Source organism: Heptranchias perlo, chromosome 12, assembly GCF_035084215.1.
Source record: "Heptranchias perlo isolate sHepPer1 chromosome 12, sHepPer1.hap1, whole genome shotgun sequence".
In the NCBI taxonomy this organism is placed as follows: Eukaryota; Metazoa; Chordata; class Chondrichthyes; order Hexanchiformes; family Hexanchidae; genus Heptranchias; species Heptranchias perlo.
Genome location: NC_090336.1, coordinates 56,294,791 through 56,310,831, shown reverse-complemented (window position 1 = coordinate 56,310,831; position 16,041 = coordinate 56,294,791). Strand labels below are relative to the sequence as shown.

The 16,041-nt window shown below is 43.6% G+C and overlaps 1 protein-coding gene across 1 annotated transcript in view; it reads left to right on the top strand.

The window, feature by feature from the left end:
* The window catches only part of shank2b (SH3 and multiple ankyrin repeat domains 2b), a 680,429-nt gene that overhangs the window by 220,703 nt on the left and 443,685 nt on the right, over window positions 1–16,041 (top strand). The window contains exon 12 of the mRNA XM_067994155.1: window positions 13,479–13,636. Within this exon, the coding sequence (XP_067850256.1) occupies window positions 13,479–13,636 (158 nt within the window). The remainder of the gene's footprint in view (window positions 1–13,478; window positions 13,637–16,041) is intronic.

The window sequence follows — 16,041 nt, the reverse complement described above, 5'->3', positions numbered from 1 at the left end:
AAACCTTTGGAAAACTAACGTCACAACTGGGACACTTTTTGTGAATAAATGGATACTGTTTGGTTAGGGGGATGTCATATATTGTAAAAGTGATTAACTCTTTCAGGCCAGTAGTTACGATTTCTGATGACTAAGTTCTCATCAAGAGATAAGAGCGTGGATTCTCCAAAAACCATTACTGATCACTCATGGCGACGCATTTATTTTAACCAGATTATTGCTGGTGTTAAAATAACATCTTTCAGGGAGATCAAGGCTCTGTTGTACGTTTTTCACTTTGTTTAAACAATTCAAATGATAAATTGTTATGTCCTTGGTTTATAAAAGAGTTCCGTGAGCAACTTTGCCATGTTCGTTTGACTTCACCTTTGGTCGAAGTATTTCTCAAATTTAAATTTTCTGCTGGTGACCAACCCTTTTACACTGAAACTGTAAACCACTGGGCTGATTCTGGGCCAGAGGGAAGATCTATGTGAGTCTCTGACAAACCCTGAAAAATGTGAGTGAAAAGTACGCCAAGCGTCATGTTTACCAGATAAATCTCCTTTTGTGACTAATTAATTAAAATGGCATTTAATTTTTAGCCTGTACTTCCACAGCCCATGCAGAATCTGCCCTATTATGAACTTTGTTCAGGTACATAAGACACCTTAGGGACAGGAAAAGATCCTATGACTCAGTCAGCCCTTTTTGGTTGATCTTTACCCCAAATTCCTGCCATCTCAACATATGTTGAATGTTGACCATGGCTCAGTGGGTAGCACTCTTGCCTCTGAGTCAGAAGGTCGTGGGTTCAAGTTCCATTCCAGAAACTCGAGTGTATGATCTAAGCTGAGGGAGTGTTGCACTGTCGAAGGTGCCGTCTTTCGGACAAGACGTTAAACTGAGGTGGATGTGAAATGGTTCCGTTTGAAGACGAGCAGGGGAGTTGTCCTGACCAAAAAATTATCCCCCGATCAACACCACCACAGAATATTTGGTCATTTATCTCATTGTTGTTTTTGTCAGAGCTTGCTGCACACAAATTGGCTGCAGTGTTTCCCTACATTGCAGTAGTGACTACACGTCAAAAGTACTTCATTGGTTGTGACGTGCTTTGGGATGTTCGGAGGATGTGAAAGGCGCTATATAAATGCAAGTTCATTTTTTTCTCTATCTGTCAACACCTCCTTTCTCCAGAAGCTAATCCAGTTCACTCTTGAATCCATTTATTGTATTTTGTTCAGTGGCCTTTCATGAGGACCTGTTGTGTATGTTTATCATCCTTGGCATGAACTAGTTATATCTGAATTACATGGTAAACTTGTGATGGTCCCCTTGCACATGAAGGGGTAGATCTTGACTTTGCGTGACAGTGTAAAACAGGTGATAGCGAGTTGGCAGTCCGTTTTACATCTCTCTCCATTTTTATTTCCTCTGTCATCAATGGAAGTAAAAAATGGGGAGAGATGTAAAATGGGCTGCCGACTCACTATCGCCCGTTTTACACTATTGCACAAAGTCAAAATCTACCCCAGCCAGTCCATATTGGAAAGTTGCGGGCTGATCTGGCTCTGTGTGAGGCATTTTATCCATGGATTTTGAGAATCTAGTTACTGTACTTCCATTATCCATCAACTTTGAAGCCTTCTTGAAACATTTGATCAAGTTGGTGAGACAGGACCTCCTTTTCCAGAAGCCGTGGTGCAATTTTTGAATAGGCCCTACTCTTTCAAGATGAGCATACAATGCATTTCTAATCATCCTTTCCAGCGACTTGCCTATTACTGCAGTTAAACTATTAGGCCTCTGGTTTCCCTTTTTTTAAAATACAGCCACCATATTGGCTTCTCTTAAGCCGATGGAAAGAATCCCAGACCTCAGTGAGCTGTTAAATGTATGGCCCAGTGTTTAACAATAACAGCCTCCATTTCTTTCAGCACACTGCGGTGAATACCATTAAGGCCTAATGTGCTTCAAGGGCCCTAATTCTAGTGAGCACTGTTGGGATTTTATATAAGATATTGTCATAGACCCCTATGGCCTTGCGTGGAAGTATTATAGGATATCTTTCACCTCTAATACAAGTTAAAGGGCTAGGAAACATTGAAACTCTGTTTAACACTCTTTATTAAATCAAGTCGAAGAGATAATAAAACACAACCCCTTACATGCACTATATATGAGATATTGGTACCAATTATTCCTGTGGAGCGCCTTGGGACATTTTATTATGTTAAAGCCGCTATATAAATGCAAGTTGGTGGTGGTGTTATAACTCACATACCAGGGACCTCTTCAGGAGATTGAAAGCATGTCATCATTAACTGCTTACCCTAGCCTCAGCAAGACTAGCAAAGTCCCCAAGGAGCCCCAGTTTATATGTGTAATTACGTCCTAACCCTTCCTCCTTTCAACATGTCTGCACAACAAGATCTGTTTATTCTCTAATGAGAAACCATGGCCTTGGTCCTTATTTCCTTCCAGTACATTTCATAAAACAAGCCTATTCATCCCACATCACTCCCTACAGTCACTTGTCTGATTCTCGTGGATGGTTAATGAGGTAACATCTCCAGTTGTTCCAGGCCTAGCCTTGCACTTTTGCAACCACTGCAGAATTAGTCTTTTACACGTGTGTACAAGGAAATAATATGTGTTTATGGAAAAGCTTACTTCTGGATATTCTACCTAGTACACTTGTTCTTACAAGGTTTATGTGACCCAAATGACAGAGTCCACTCCTAATAATTCAATCACCAAAATCAATTTAAAGGCTTATATTTGTAAAGCAGAATAACCATTAGTCTGGAAACGAGTTAACATCATCTGTTGCCATTTCATTAAAGGTTAATTACTTCTAAAAATGAATTTGTTTCAGTGCTGCTGCTTCTGTGAGACCGGTGGCCTGTAGCACTACAAGAGATACAGACCCACTGTGGGTTCCTGCTTTAACCTGAGCCAGATGGGGTTGGGGGGGAGGGGTGGAGACTGAGCTGGGGGGAGCGTTGAGCTGGCGGAGGGGGCAATGAACTGGGATGGAGGCATTGTGTTGGGGGTCAGTGAGCTGGTGGGGTGCGGGCACTGAGCCGGTGGGAAGGAGGGCACAGTGCCGGGATGGGGGGACTGAGCTGGTGGGGAGGGGGGGGCGCTTTGTCTGGAGGGGGGCATTAAGCTGGGAGAAGGGGACACTGAGCTGGTGAGGAGGGGGCGCACTATGCCGGGAGGGGTGCGAGGAAGGGGCACTGAGTTGGTGGGAGAGATCCAGATGCTTCTCCCAAAGGGAGGGAGAGATGATTGGAGGATCAGTCACTCTGGTCCGGTTCTGCATGCATCCTGGTAACCACTACCGGAGGCTGAGGGAACAGTTAGCTCTCAGGGATTCTGCGTCTGGTATGGCATTTCATGTTCATAAAATCATAGAATCAAACAGCACAAAAGGAGGCCATTCGGTCCATCGTATCTGTGCTGGCTCTTTGAAAGAGCTATCCAATTAGTTCCATTCCCCTGCTCTTTCCTCATAACCCTGCAAATTTTTTCCCATCAAGTATTTACCCAATTCCCTTTTGAAAGTTATTATTGAATCTGCTTCCACCACCCTTTCTGGCAGTGCATTCCAGATCATAACAATTCACTGCGTAACAAAAATGCTTCCTCATGTCGCTTCTGGTTCTTTTGCTAATCACCTTAAGTCTATATTCTCCACTTACACTGACCTCGAAAGATTGATGAAGTCAGATGAGAAACAAAGACATTGCTGTGCTACAGTGTCACTGTACGGGTAAATGGGACGAGGCAAAAGAGACTAAACAAAGTGCTGTGGAACACAAGAGATGTGACATCAGCAGCTGATAATGGAACCCTCTGCAGAGGAGACTGAACCATCATTCCTGAAATGTAGCAAGTGACGCAGTGAGACTCGCACATAGTAATCACCGAGGAGTTGTGAGGGTGAAGTTACTATGTGAGAAAGCGTGGTTCCCTGGCAATGAGAAGAACGTTGAGGAAACCGTTTAGTCTTGCATAGCTTGCCAGCGGACACAAGTCAAAGAACAAATGAGAATCGTTTACTTTACCACATAAGGGCAAAACAAAGCAGAAAGATCCAAGGTTTTGCGAAAAGGAGGAAGCAATATCCTGATAACCAGCGGCATGTTCAAAAGTCAGAGATCAAGGAATTGCTGGTGAATAATTATGAGCACAGTAAACAGTTCTTTCTTCAAATGTATATTGTCGCATACAAGAAGTTTTTAGCTATTACAGTGGAATCCAGTTATACTGATCACTGTTTGTCATGATCAGTCGCTTTTAACAATCAAAAGCTGTTTCCCAAAACCACAGTCTCTCTGATACTTCGTTAAATTGTTTATAGCGATCAGTGTGGTTTGGTTGTCGTGATCATTTTAGTGACAGTCCCTCATTGTTTAAAGGAAGAGCTTCCTGTGGCTATCCCAAAACACTTCACAGCCAATTAGTTTCTTTTTGAAGTCTCATTGCTGTTGTTTTAAAGGCTAACACAACAGTCAATTGCCAACAGAAAGGTCCCACAAACACCGAAAGAAATAAATGACCAGATAATCTGATTGGGTGATTTTGGATAAATATTAACACGACACTGGGAGAACTCCCTTGCTCTTCGAGTAGTTTCATGGTGTCTTTTACATTTACTCGAACAGGCAGAGTTGGTTTAACGTCTCGTCTGAATAACAGCACCTCTGACACTGCAGCACTCCATTGGTACTGTAGTGAAGTATCAGCCTAGATCATGTGCTTAAAACCTTCCGACTCAGAAGCAAGAGTCCTACCACTGAGCCAAGCTGATAGACAATTGTATTAGTTGCAACGACAGAAACAAAAGGCAGTAAGGGAGAGTGTACAGAACATGACCGGACAGATGGTCTGAGAAAGCAGGGCAAAGACCAAGGGAAGTCTAGATTAAACTGCATTTATTTCAATGCAAGAAGTCTGATGGGCAAGGCAGATGAACTCAGGGCATGGATGGGTACATGGGACTGGGATGTTATAGCTATTACTGAAACATGGCTAAGGGAGGGGCAGGACTGGCAGCTCAATGTTCCAGGGTACAGATGCTATAGGAAAGATAGAGCAGGAGGTAAGAGAGGAGGGGGAGTTGCGTTCTTGATTAGGGAGAACATCACGGCAGTAGTGAGAGGGGATATATCCGAGGGTTCGCCCACTGAGTCCATATGGGTAGAACTGAAAAATAAGAAGGGAGAGATCACTTTGATAGGATTGTACTACAGACCCCCAAATAGTCAACGGGAAATTGAGGAGCAAATATGTAAGGAGATTACAGACAGCTGCAAGAAAAATAGGGTGGTAATAGTAGGGGACTTTAACTTTCCCAACATTGACTGGGACAGCCATAGCATTAGGGGCTTGGATGGAGAGAAATTTGTTGAGTGTATTCAGGAGGAATTTCTCATTCAGTATGTGGATGGCCCGACTAGAGAGGGGGCAAAACTTGACCTCCTCTTGGGAAATAAGGAAGGGCAGGTGACAGAAGTGTTAGTGAGGGATCACTTTGGGACCAGTGATCATAATTCCATTAGTTTTAAGATAGCTATGGAGAAGGATAGGTCTGGCCCAAAAGTTAAAATTCTAAATTGGGGAAAGGCCAATTTTGATGGTATTAGACAGGAACTTTCAGAAGTTGATTGGGAGAGTCTGTTGGCAGGCAAAGGGACGTCTGGTAAGTGGGAGGCTTTCAAAAGTGTGTTAACCAGGGTTCAGGGTAAGCACATTCCTTATAAAGTGAAGGGCAAGGCTGGTAGAAGTAGGGAACCTTGGATGACTCGGGAGATTGAGGCACTAGTCAAAAATAAGAAGGAGGCATATGACATGCATAGGCAGCTGGGATCAAGTGGATCCCTTGAAGAGTATAGAGATTGCCGGAGTAGAGATAAGAGAGAAATCAGGAGGGCAAAAAGGGGATATGAGATTGCTTTGGCAGATCAGGCAAAGGTGAATCCAAAGAGCTTCTACAAATACATAAAGGGCAAAAGGGTAACTAGGGAGAGAGTAGGGCCTCTTAAGGATCAACAAGGTCATCTAAGTGCGGAACCACAAGAGATGGGTGAGATCCTGAATGAATATTTCACATCGGTATTTACGGTTGAGAAAGGCATGGATGTTAGGGAACTTGGGGAAATAAATAGTGATGTCTTGAGGAGTGTACATATTACAGAGAGGGAGGTGCTGGAAGTCTTAACGCGCATCAAGGTAGATAAATCTCCGGGACCTGATGAAATGTATCCCAGGACGTTATGGGAGGTTAGGGAGGAAATTGCGGGTCCCCTAGCAGAGATATTTGAATCATCCACCGCTACAGGTGAGGTGCCTGAAGATTGGAGGGTAGCAAATGCTGTGCCTTTGTTTAAGAAGGGCGGCAGGGAAAAGCCTGGGAACTACAGACCAGTGAGCCTGACATCTGTAGTGGGTAAGTTGTTAGAGGGTATTCTGAGGGACAGGATCTACAGGCATTTGGAGAGGCAGGGACTAATTAGGAACAGTCAGCATGGTTTTGTGAGAGGAAAAGCATGTCTCACGAATTTGATTGAGTTTTTTGAAGGGGTAACCAAGAAGATAGATGAGGGCTGTGCAGTAGATGTGGTCTACATGGACTTCAGCAAAGCATTTGACAAGGTACCACATGGTAGGTTGTTACATAAGGTTAAATCTCATGGGATCCAAGGTGAGGTAGCCAATTGGATACAAAATTGGCTTGACGACAGAAGACAGAGGGTGGTTGTCGAGGGTTGTTTTTCAAACTGGATGCCTGTGTCCAGCGGTGTGCCTCAGGGATCGGTGCTGGGTCCGCTGTTATTTGTTATTTATATTAATGATTTGGATGAGAATTTAGGAGGCATGGTTAGTAAGTTTGCAGATGACACCAAGATTGGTGGCATTGTGGACAGTGAAGAAGGTTATCTAGGATTGCAACGGGATCTTGATAAATTGGGCCAGTGGGCCGATGAATGGCAGATGGAGTTTAATTTAGATAAATGTGAGGTGATGCATTTTGGTAGATCGAATCGGGCCAGGACCTACTCCGTTAATGGTAGGGCGTTGGGGAGAGTTATAGAACAAAGAGATCTAGGAGTACAGATTCATAGCTCCTTGAAAGTGGAGTCACAGGTGGATAGGGTGGTGAAGAAGGCATTCAGCATGCTTGGTTTCATTGGTCAGAACATTGAATGCAGGAGTTGGGATGTCTTGTTGAAGTTGTACAGGGCATTGGTGAGGCCACACTTGGAGTACTGTGTACAGTTCTGGTCACCCTATTATAGAAAGGATATTATTAAACTAGAAAGAGTGCAGAAAAGATTTACTAGGATGCTACCGGGACTTGATGGTTTGACTTACAGGGAGAGGTTAGACAGACTGGGACTTTATTCCCTGGAGAGTAGGAGGTTAAGGGGTGATCTTATAGAAGTCTATAAAATAATGAGGGGCATAGATAAGGTCGATAGTCAAAATCTTTTCCCAAAGGTAGGGGAGTCTATAACGAGGGGGCACAGATTTAAGGTGAGAGGGGAGAGATACAAAAGGATCCAGAGGGGCAATTTTTTCACTCAAAGGGTGGTGAGTGTCTGGAACGAGCTGCCAGAGGCAGTAGTAGAGGCGGGTACAATTTTGTCTTTTAAAAAGCATTTGGACAGTTACATGGGGAAGATGGGTATCGAGGGATATGGGCCAAGTGCAGGCAATTGGGACTAGCTTAGTGGTATAAACTGGGCGACATGGACATGTTGGGCCGAAGGGCCTGTTTCCATGTTGTAACTTCTATGATTCTATGATTCTATAATTTGCACCAACCAGCATGGGTAATAACATTACTAATGAGCTGCTAACTGTCCATAACTAGACTGTAACTAGTTTAAATATAAATAAAAGATTGATCCTTAGGATGACTCAGTGATTGCACTGCTGCTCTGCATTTGCCAATACTTTTTGAACATACTCCATTTAGAATGTCGATTTTGAGTCAAGAGCAAAAAATGGAACAACATTTAAAAGCACTCTCATTTTTTAAACCAGTAACATTCGGAACACCACACCTAGGATGAGATGGGCACAGAGGCATAAGGTGAGTGTCTCATTACAAGAGCACTGTACTTGATCAGCCCCCACCCCCGTGCCACTGGACACAGTATTGACCTTTCCACCAGCGCTGCACTATGGCTGCAGGGTTACCACAACAACATCTCCCTCTATTGTAACCTCTACTGCTGAGGACAAGAGTAGCAATGTCTTGGGGCACCACCACGTCCAAGTGCCCCTGCCAGTCACATACCGCTCTGACTTGGACATATATTCATCGTCACTGGCTCAGTATCCTCGAATTCTCTATCTAACACAAGCATGGGAGCACCACCAGCACATGGACTGCAGTGATTCACCACCACCATCTCCGGGCAACTGGCAGTGGGCAATAAATGCAGTCTTGTCAGCATTGCCCACATCCCAAAAACTATTTTTTTTTAAATTAAGCGTGTGATTCCAAAAATGTTGGACATGAAGGTCACCTGTCCTGACATCTCTTTATGTGGCTCAGTGTCAAATTTTGTCCTATAACGCTCCTGGGAAGCGCCTTGGGACGTTTTCCTACGGTAAATGCCGCTTCTTGTTGTGAGTTCGGTGAGAACGAGGAGCCAGTGGCTGCAGACCCAATAGAACGGAGAAGCTTTGTTTCACTGTTCAAGTAATTGCTGCGAACTAATGGCAAAAATTATTCCTCAATAAAATAAATACCTTTCGATCTAAGGAAGAGCATCGTTTTTCTGCATTATGAAAATATAGTGCTTGTGTCTGGTTAATGTGATAAGATTGCTGAACTTCATTGATTTAGATGTAAAAAGATACAGTTGTATAGTTAATTGTCGGGGCTTATTTGTGACCACTTAAAACAATGTTATTATAGGGTGAATTCGCCCATCCCATGCTCCCAATAGAAACCTATCTCAAACGAGGTCAAACATAGGGTAACAACACCATAGCTCCGATTCTTCATCTGATGGACTCTTTGAGCGTGGCTCCCGATTGGGAGTGTGCAATTGTTGAATTTACTCTTCTGTTGATCAATAATGTATAAACTAAAAGAAATTAGAGAGGTGTACACTGGAAATGTGTCACAGTGGTTTATGAATGGATGGGAAATTACTAATAGTGCAGATTCTCTGAATTGATGCTCAAAAAACACTTCTCCTTGGGCAATTTTTCTTTTTCTTTTCCTTGTCAAAGATTAATCCCCCGCCCCCCATTTCCAGATTTTCAATAATTGTGTAAGATCTGTTGCGGAATCAGATGCGAGGTGCTGAAACACTGAATGAAGATAGCTAATGGAAGATCATAGTATAATAGTGTGGTACAGCACAGCAGGAGGCCAGTTGGCCCATCATGCCTGTGCCGACTCTTTGAAAGAGCTATGCAATTAGTCCCGTTCCCCTGCTCTTTCCCCATAGTCCTGTAAATGTTTTCCTTTCAAGATAGGCTGACGTAGATGCTGTTAATGAGAGAGAAAGATTCCCAGACCTAGTTGGGGGTTCATTCAGCTTTTTTAAGATGCAAACCACTGATTCCATCCCAACAAGTTTAAAGGGCAAGTCATTTGGGTAGAGTGAATGGGGACAGACTATTTTCTCTGGTTGGGAAGTCGATGACAAGGGGGGGGTCATCAATTTAGAATTATCACTAAGAGAATGAGGAGAGACATTTCTTTACACCGAGGGTTGTTAGAGTGTGGAATTCTTGGCTACAGGGAATGGTTGAGGGAGAGACTATTGCTTCTATTAAGGGAAAGTTGGATAAATATTTCAAGCAGAGAAAGATACAAGGTTGTGGGGAGAGAGTGGGCCACTGAGATGTGTTTGGATTGCTGCAGCAAAGAACCAGCCAAAATGGGCCAAATGTCCTCTTTCTGTGCTGTAAACTGCAATGGTTCTAGGAAAAGTAGAAATGGCATCCACCCTAATCTTTGTGAACACCATCTCAAAGCACAGACCACGTTATTGATTGGTGAATTATACCAAGAGCAATATATCGACAGATGTTTTTAAGCTGCCTTTTTAGCGATGAAGTTGGAGCCGAAATTTTCAGCATACCGGCACTGAAATTGCAATGTGAAGTTCCCAATGTGGGCTGGTTTTGATGCAAACACAGCTGTCAGTGGGAGATGGGCTTGTGTCAGTTTTGCTTTGCATCAGCAGTGGTGTAACCCCGACAAGTGTAAAACCTGCTTGGTGGTATATAGCAGGCCATCTTTCAACTTCGACAAACTGATAAGAGTTGACTCATTAGTACAAGTCAAGTGAAGTGATTGACAGTGTTCAGAGGCTAATGGCCAGGATGTCATGCAGCTGACTGACTGCCCAGGTGATTAGCTCTGTTCCCACCCCTTTCCATCGTGTCTGAGGCAGTACTGTAGATTCAGCTTCTTGCTCGCATTCCTATTCAAATACTGTTTGTACTTCACTGCAGTGTAACAGCACCATTATTTATTTATGTGGCAACCATTATGTTTAATGTATTTTTCCTGCTCTGAAACAATCCATCTTCACTTACTTTTTCTTCCCCCTTTTGTGCAGATTAACTCATCTGCTTCCAATTTAGTTATCGTTGGCCATTCCTCTGTCTGTGATGGTGTCACCAAATATGAGTAAATTACTTTTAATTGGCTGCCACTTGATTTAGGTGCTGACAGCAGTTGCTTAGGCTGCATTATGCTGTAACTATTGATTTCAGATTGGTTGCTCCAGCAATTGTTTCACAGCTGGCTACATCTTATTTATCATGCCAGCCGGCCTAAAATTCCAACTCTCCAGGTAGGGAGAGGACTCCAGGCTGATTGATAGAAAGAATTAACTTGCATTTATATAGTGTCTTTCGTGGCCTCAGAACATCCCAAAGTGCTTTACAGCCAATGAAGTACTTTTTGAAGTACAGTCACTGTGGTAATGTAGGAAACGTGGCAGCCAATTTGCACACAGCAAGCTCCCACAAAAAGCAATGTGATGATAGCCAGATAATCTGTTTTTGTGGTGTTGGTTGAGGGATACATTTTGGCCAGGGAGATTTCCACTGCTCTTCCTCGAAATAGTGCCATGGGTTCAGACGGGGCCTCGGTTTAACGTTGCATCCGATGGACAGCATCTCCGACAGTGCAGCACTCCTTCAGTACTGCACTCAGAGTGTCAGCCCAGATTTAGACCTCGGGTCTCTGGAGTGGGACTTGAACCCATGACTATTTGACTCAGAGGCTACCACTGAGCCATGGATAATATTTAACTTTCGGAAGTGTTCGGGAGGTCCAAGAGACTTCATGTGCATTTTTTAAGCTCGGCTTGACTGCATTTATAAGTCATATGGGGGATAAAAATTTAACCTTGTCAATGGGAAGGAAAATCAAGGTGGGGGGTCGGGGTATAATGGGCGGCCGATCTGCTGCTGCCCATTCTGTGCCCTCGTTGAAGTTGAATTTTACCCCATGATGCCTGAGATGAAGTAATGTGAGGCAACCTCTTCACCAAAGTTTCTGATGACACTCCTGTCTGGAATCAGGTTGGAACCTCACTCCAGAGTTGTACCATCACTCTAGCGTCACTGTAGAGTGGAAACCACATCACTGCTACAGAAGAGTGACAGTTCCACTGCACCCTTAGGGTGTAATTTTAATTTTGTGCGATAGTGTAAAATGGGTGATATTGAATTAGCCACCCATTATATATTGTGTTCAGTTCTGGACACCACACTTTAGGAAGGATGTCCAGGCCTTAGGGAGGGTACAGAAGAGATTTACTAGAATGATGCCAGGGATGAGGGACTTCAGTTATGTGGAGAGACTGGAGAAGCTGGGGTTGATCTCCTTGGAGAAGATTTGATAGAGGTGTCCAAAATCATGAGGGGTTTTGATAGAGTTAATAAGGAGAAACTGTTTCCAGTGGCAGAAGGGTCGGTAACCAGAGGATACAGACTGAAGGTGATTGGCAGAAGAGCCAGAGGCGACATGAGGAAATATGTTTTAAGGAACCAAGTTGCTATGATCTGGAATGCACTGCCTGAAAGGGTGGTGGAAGCAGATTCAACAATAACTTTCAAAAGGGAATTGGATAAATACTTGAAGGGAAAAAAATTGCAGGGCTATGGGGAAAGAGCAGGGGAGTGGGACTAATTGGATTGCTCTTTCAAAGAGCTGGCGCAGGCATGATGGGCTGAGTGGCCGCCTTCTGTGCTATAACATACTATAATACTATATGCCACGCCCCGATTTTGTTTTCCATGGAAATAACTGGAAGGGAAAATGAGGTGGGGCCTATAACGGACGGCCAATTCGATATCACCCATTTTACTATCGCCCAGAATTAAAATTATGCCCTTTGTGTTATTACATGTTATAGAAGCAATGCCCATGGGCACTGGATATTTGAATTAACAGAGAACTCTCGGGACTTGCATTTATATAGCATGTAAGAAATATTTCACCCAATGAATATGTTTTTTGTAGTACAGCGACTGGTTTGGAGGCAAATGCAGTAGCCATTTTGAACACAGCAAGATCTCACAAACAGCAATGACAATAAATGACCATTTAATACATTTTTTGGTGGTGCTGGTTGAGGGAGGAATGTTGGTCAGGACACATGGCGAACGCGCTGCTCTTTTTTGCATAGAGTCACAGGACCTTTAATTTGCAGCTGAACCACCACAACGGGCAGATGGAGTTCTCGGTTAACACCTCGTCCAGACGGCATCTCTGACAATATAGCAAAATCTCTTGATATTTCATTGGAGCGTCAAGTTTTACAAAGGAACTTGAACCTACAACTTCTTGATACAGAGAACAGATTTCTATCAATTGAGCCAAACTGGCACTTAGTGAAAATCCTTATTTCGCTCCAGCTAAGTAATTCTTCCAGAACTTTCCCCAGTTCATCTGGATTTTTGAGAACAAGGACACTGGCATTCTTCCCTTCTTGGCGAAGTGGCGATCCAATGATAGATGAGGAACGCTTATCTTAAACAGGTTATCGACTGCGCTAAAATAGTTCAGACAGTAATTTAAAGCCATTACATGAAGTGGGACACTAAAATTAACACGTTCAGGAAATGGAACCAGAAGGTGTTTGATGCGGAACTCCCTGTTCTCAAGCGCCTCATTGTCTCTCGAGTGGGAAAAAGAACACATTGATGTTGGCCTAGTTTTCAAAAATCTAGGTTGGATACCTATCATTTTCAGCACCAACAGCGTTGCTGAGACTAAAAATAGTGGCACTGATTTTCAACCCACTTGCAGTTGCTAGTTAGGTCCAGTTGGAACCTTCCTCTTCAAAAATAAAAAATTCCGTTGCGAGAGAAACTTAGAAATCCGAAGTTTCTTACCGATGGGCCTGTGTGTTTTACCGCCGGAATCCATTTAACTTTAATTACTTTGTGTCCTGCAGAATCGTTGACGATGTTGCCATATTTGTGTTTGTTTACAGCCCTGCTGTTATTAAAGAAGCAGTCTCCGGATTGGAAAACCAGGGACCAAAACGCAAGCTTTACAGTGCGGTTCCTGGAAGGCAGTTTGTTGTGTTGAAGTCCTATCAACCTCAAGGAGATGGGGAGATTCCTCTCAACAAAGGAGATAGGGTGAAAGGTTAGTCCTCGTTTCCTTCTCGTAGAATGACCCCAAGATCTAGATTACATATTTCACTTGTGTATAAATCACTCCCGATTGTTACAATTGCTGTTTTAGTTCAACATCGTTATTTTAAATTGCACGAGGATATAAATTACCCCTCTGTCGTTCAAGAATACAAAAATGTGTGACACTACCCTGTATACACCACATTTTGTCAAAATACCCATTTATTTTTGTACGTGTGGTATAATATTTATTTTAGGCTCTTTATCGAGGGGACATAATCTTAAAATTAGAGCTAGGCGGTTGAGGAGGGAAATCAGGAAGCACTTTTTTCACACACGGGGTAGTAGAAATCTGGAATTCTCTGCCCCAGGAGGCTGTGGATGCTGGGGGACAATTGGAACGTTCAAGACTGAGATCGATAGATTTTTGTTGGGTAAGGATATCAAGGGATATGGAGCTAAGGCGGGTAAATGGAGTTGAGGTACAGATCAGCCATGATCTAATTGAATGGCGCAGCAGGTTCGAGGGGCTGAATGGCCTACTTCTGTTCTCATATTCCTATCAATGTGAAGCAAAAACTAGGAAAGTGTATTTGCAAGTGCTAAAAATGGGAATAACATTGAAACCTTCTTTCCAGTCCCCGTGCAGCGCAGAAGCTAATTTAAGTCATCTTTTCAGCACAAGGCTATAAGCTAAATTTGGTCATCCCGGGAGGGCTCCTCACTCGAGGGGAATGCAAGTTGCAGGTAGGTCTACACCATAGGCCAATTCTCCATCAAGCACTCTCTTTGAATGAGGCTCTCCAGTGGAGCATTCGAATGCTGCGTTGACCCTTTTAAGTCCAAATACAAAAGTATGTTCATTTACAGTGAATTTAAGCTGCACGTTTATTTTTATAAAATGACATATTCTACTTAACTCACTCCCTTTTTCTATAAAGCTCGATCTTTGGTTCCACATATCTTCCTATGGTTTTATCACCTCAGCTGTTAATTTAAGCAAAGTGCAGAAGAGCATCCTCCAAGGGGACTCTATAATGAACTAATATAAAATCTGGGCAGCATTTACAGATAATTGCAGCACTCTGTTATGTAACCAACCTTGAAAATTTCCCTGTTTATCTGTTGCCTCAATATCCTGCCTCAAAATAAAAGGGCCAAAAACTTCCTGCATGAGTCACATGACATCACATATTTCAGTCAGGACATCACTATTGTGGTGCTTGCCTGCTTCTGAGCTACTACTCCCTGGGTACCACCTGCTTTCAGAACATAGGACGTGCCAGGAATAAATCATCTCTCCACTACATTAACTCTCCCACTAGTTTGAATAGCCCCAATATTTTTTCCTCTATCACCTTACTTGATAGATTATTCGAAACGTTCATCACTCCTTGAGTATTTCCTCCTGGTGCTTCTTCTGAATTTATGCCTTGCCAAATTCCATTGAAGTCCGGAAATTCCAAGCTTTTGTCTTCATGGGACACCAGAGTGTATATCATGTAGCCTTGGGAACAAAGTATAAAGCACCCCCGCCACGCCCCCCCACCGCCGCAAAAAATTCTTCAGGACGTGATCCCGTGGGACATAACTGCCGGCGTCGTGCCTACCACTGCAGAGTTTGCAAGGTCAGAAGGAGGGAACCTGATTTGCATGGGTGCAAGCGCCACCGTGGGCATATCTCCAGCACCTGCCTGCCCCCATGTGGCTGGACTATCGGGTGCCCATCCGCCATTGGGAGTGGAGGTAGCCCAGGGCTCCCCCCAAACCTTGGCCACATGCTCGTTACACAGGTGGCCGAGCTGCTATTTAAAGACAAAAATCAGCTCTTTTCTTCGGGTGGTCCAGGCCGCTTCCCTGGTCTGGACTGCGCTGGTGGAACGCACTTTTACGCATGTAGAGATCGGCATGCCTCAACTCACTTGGTATATTGGCCAGCAGAGATATGACCTGACCTTCTCCCCTTGACGACATTTGCCTTGTAAGGACCAGACAGAAGTTCTGCCCCTTGCAAGGAGTTGGAAACTCCTGGAAATGGCAGATGCCCAGAACAAGTGGTGCAACACCCTTTTCTTGGTGGGGGTGGGTAAAGGATTTCACCGGTCTCCTGTCTGAGTTATGCTGGGATGCTGGGGCCAAATTGGCTTGGATTCCACCAAAGTTTAAATCCAAATTACCCATTAATTTGCATGTATGTCAAGCTGCTGATATGAATAGATCTTGGTGTTCTGATTAGGATGTATCCATCAGTTAGGCAGCAGCACCACGACAGCCTTTCCAAACCTTCAGGCTCATAAAACTCAAACAGAGCAAACCAGCAAATAAGCAAAAAAAAGTGGAAGAACTTGCATTTACATAGTGCCTTGGGACGTCCTCATGAGGTCCCACAATGCCTGACAGCAAAATATTTCTTCT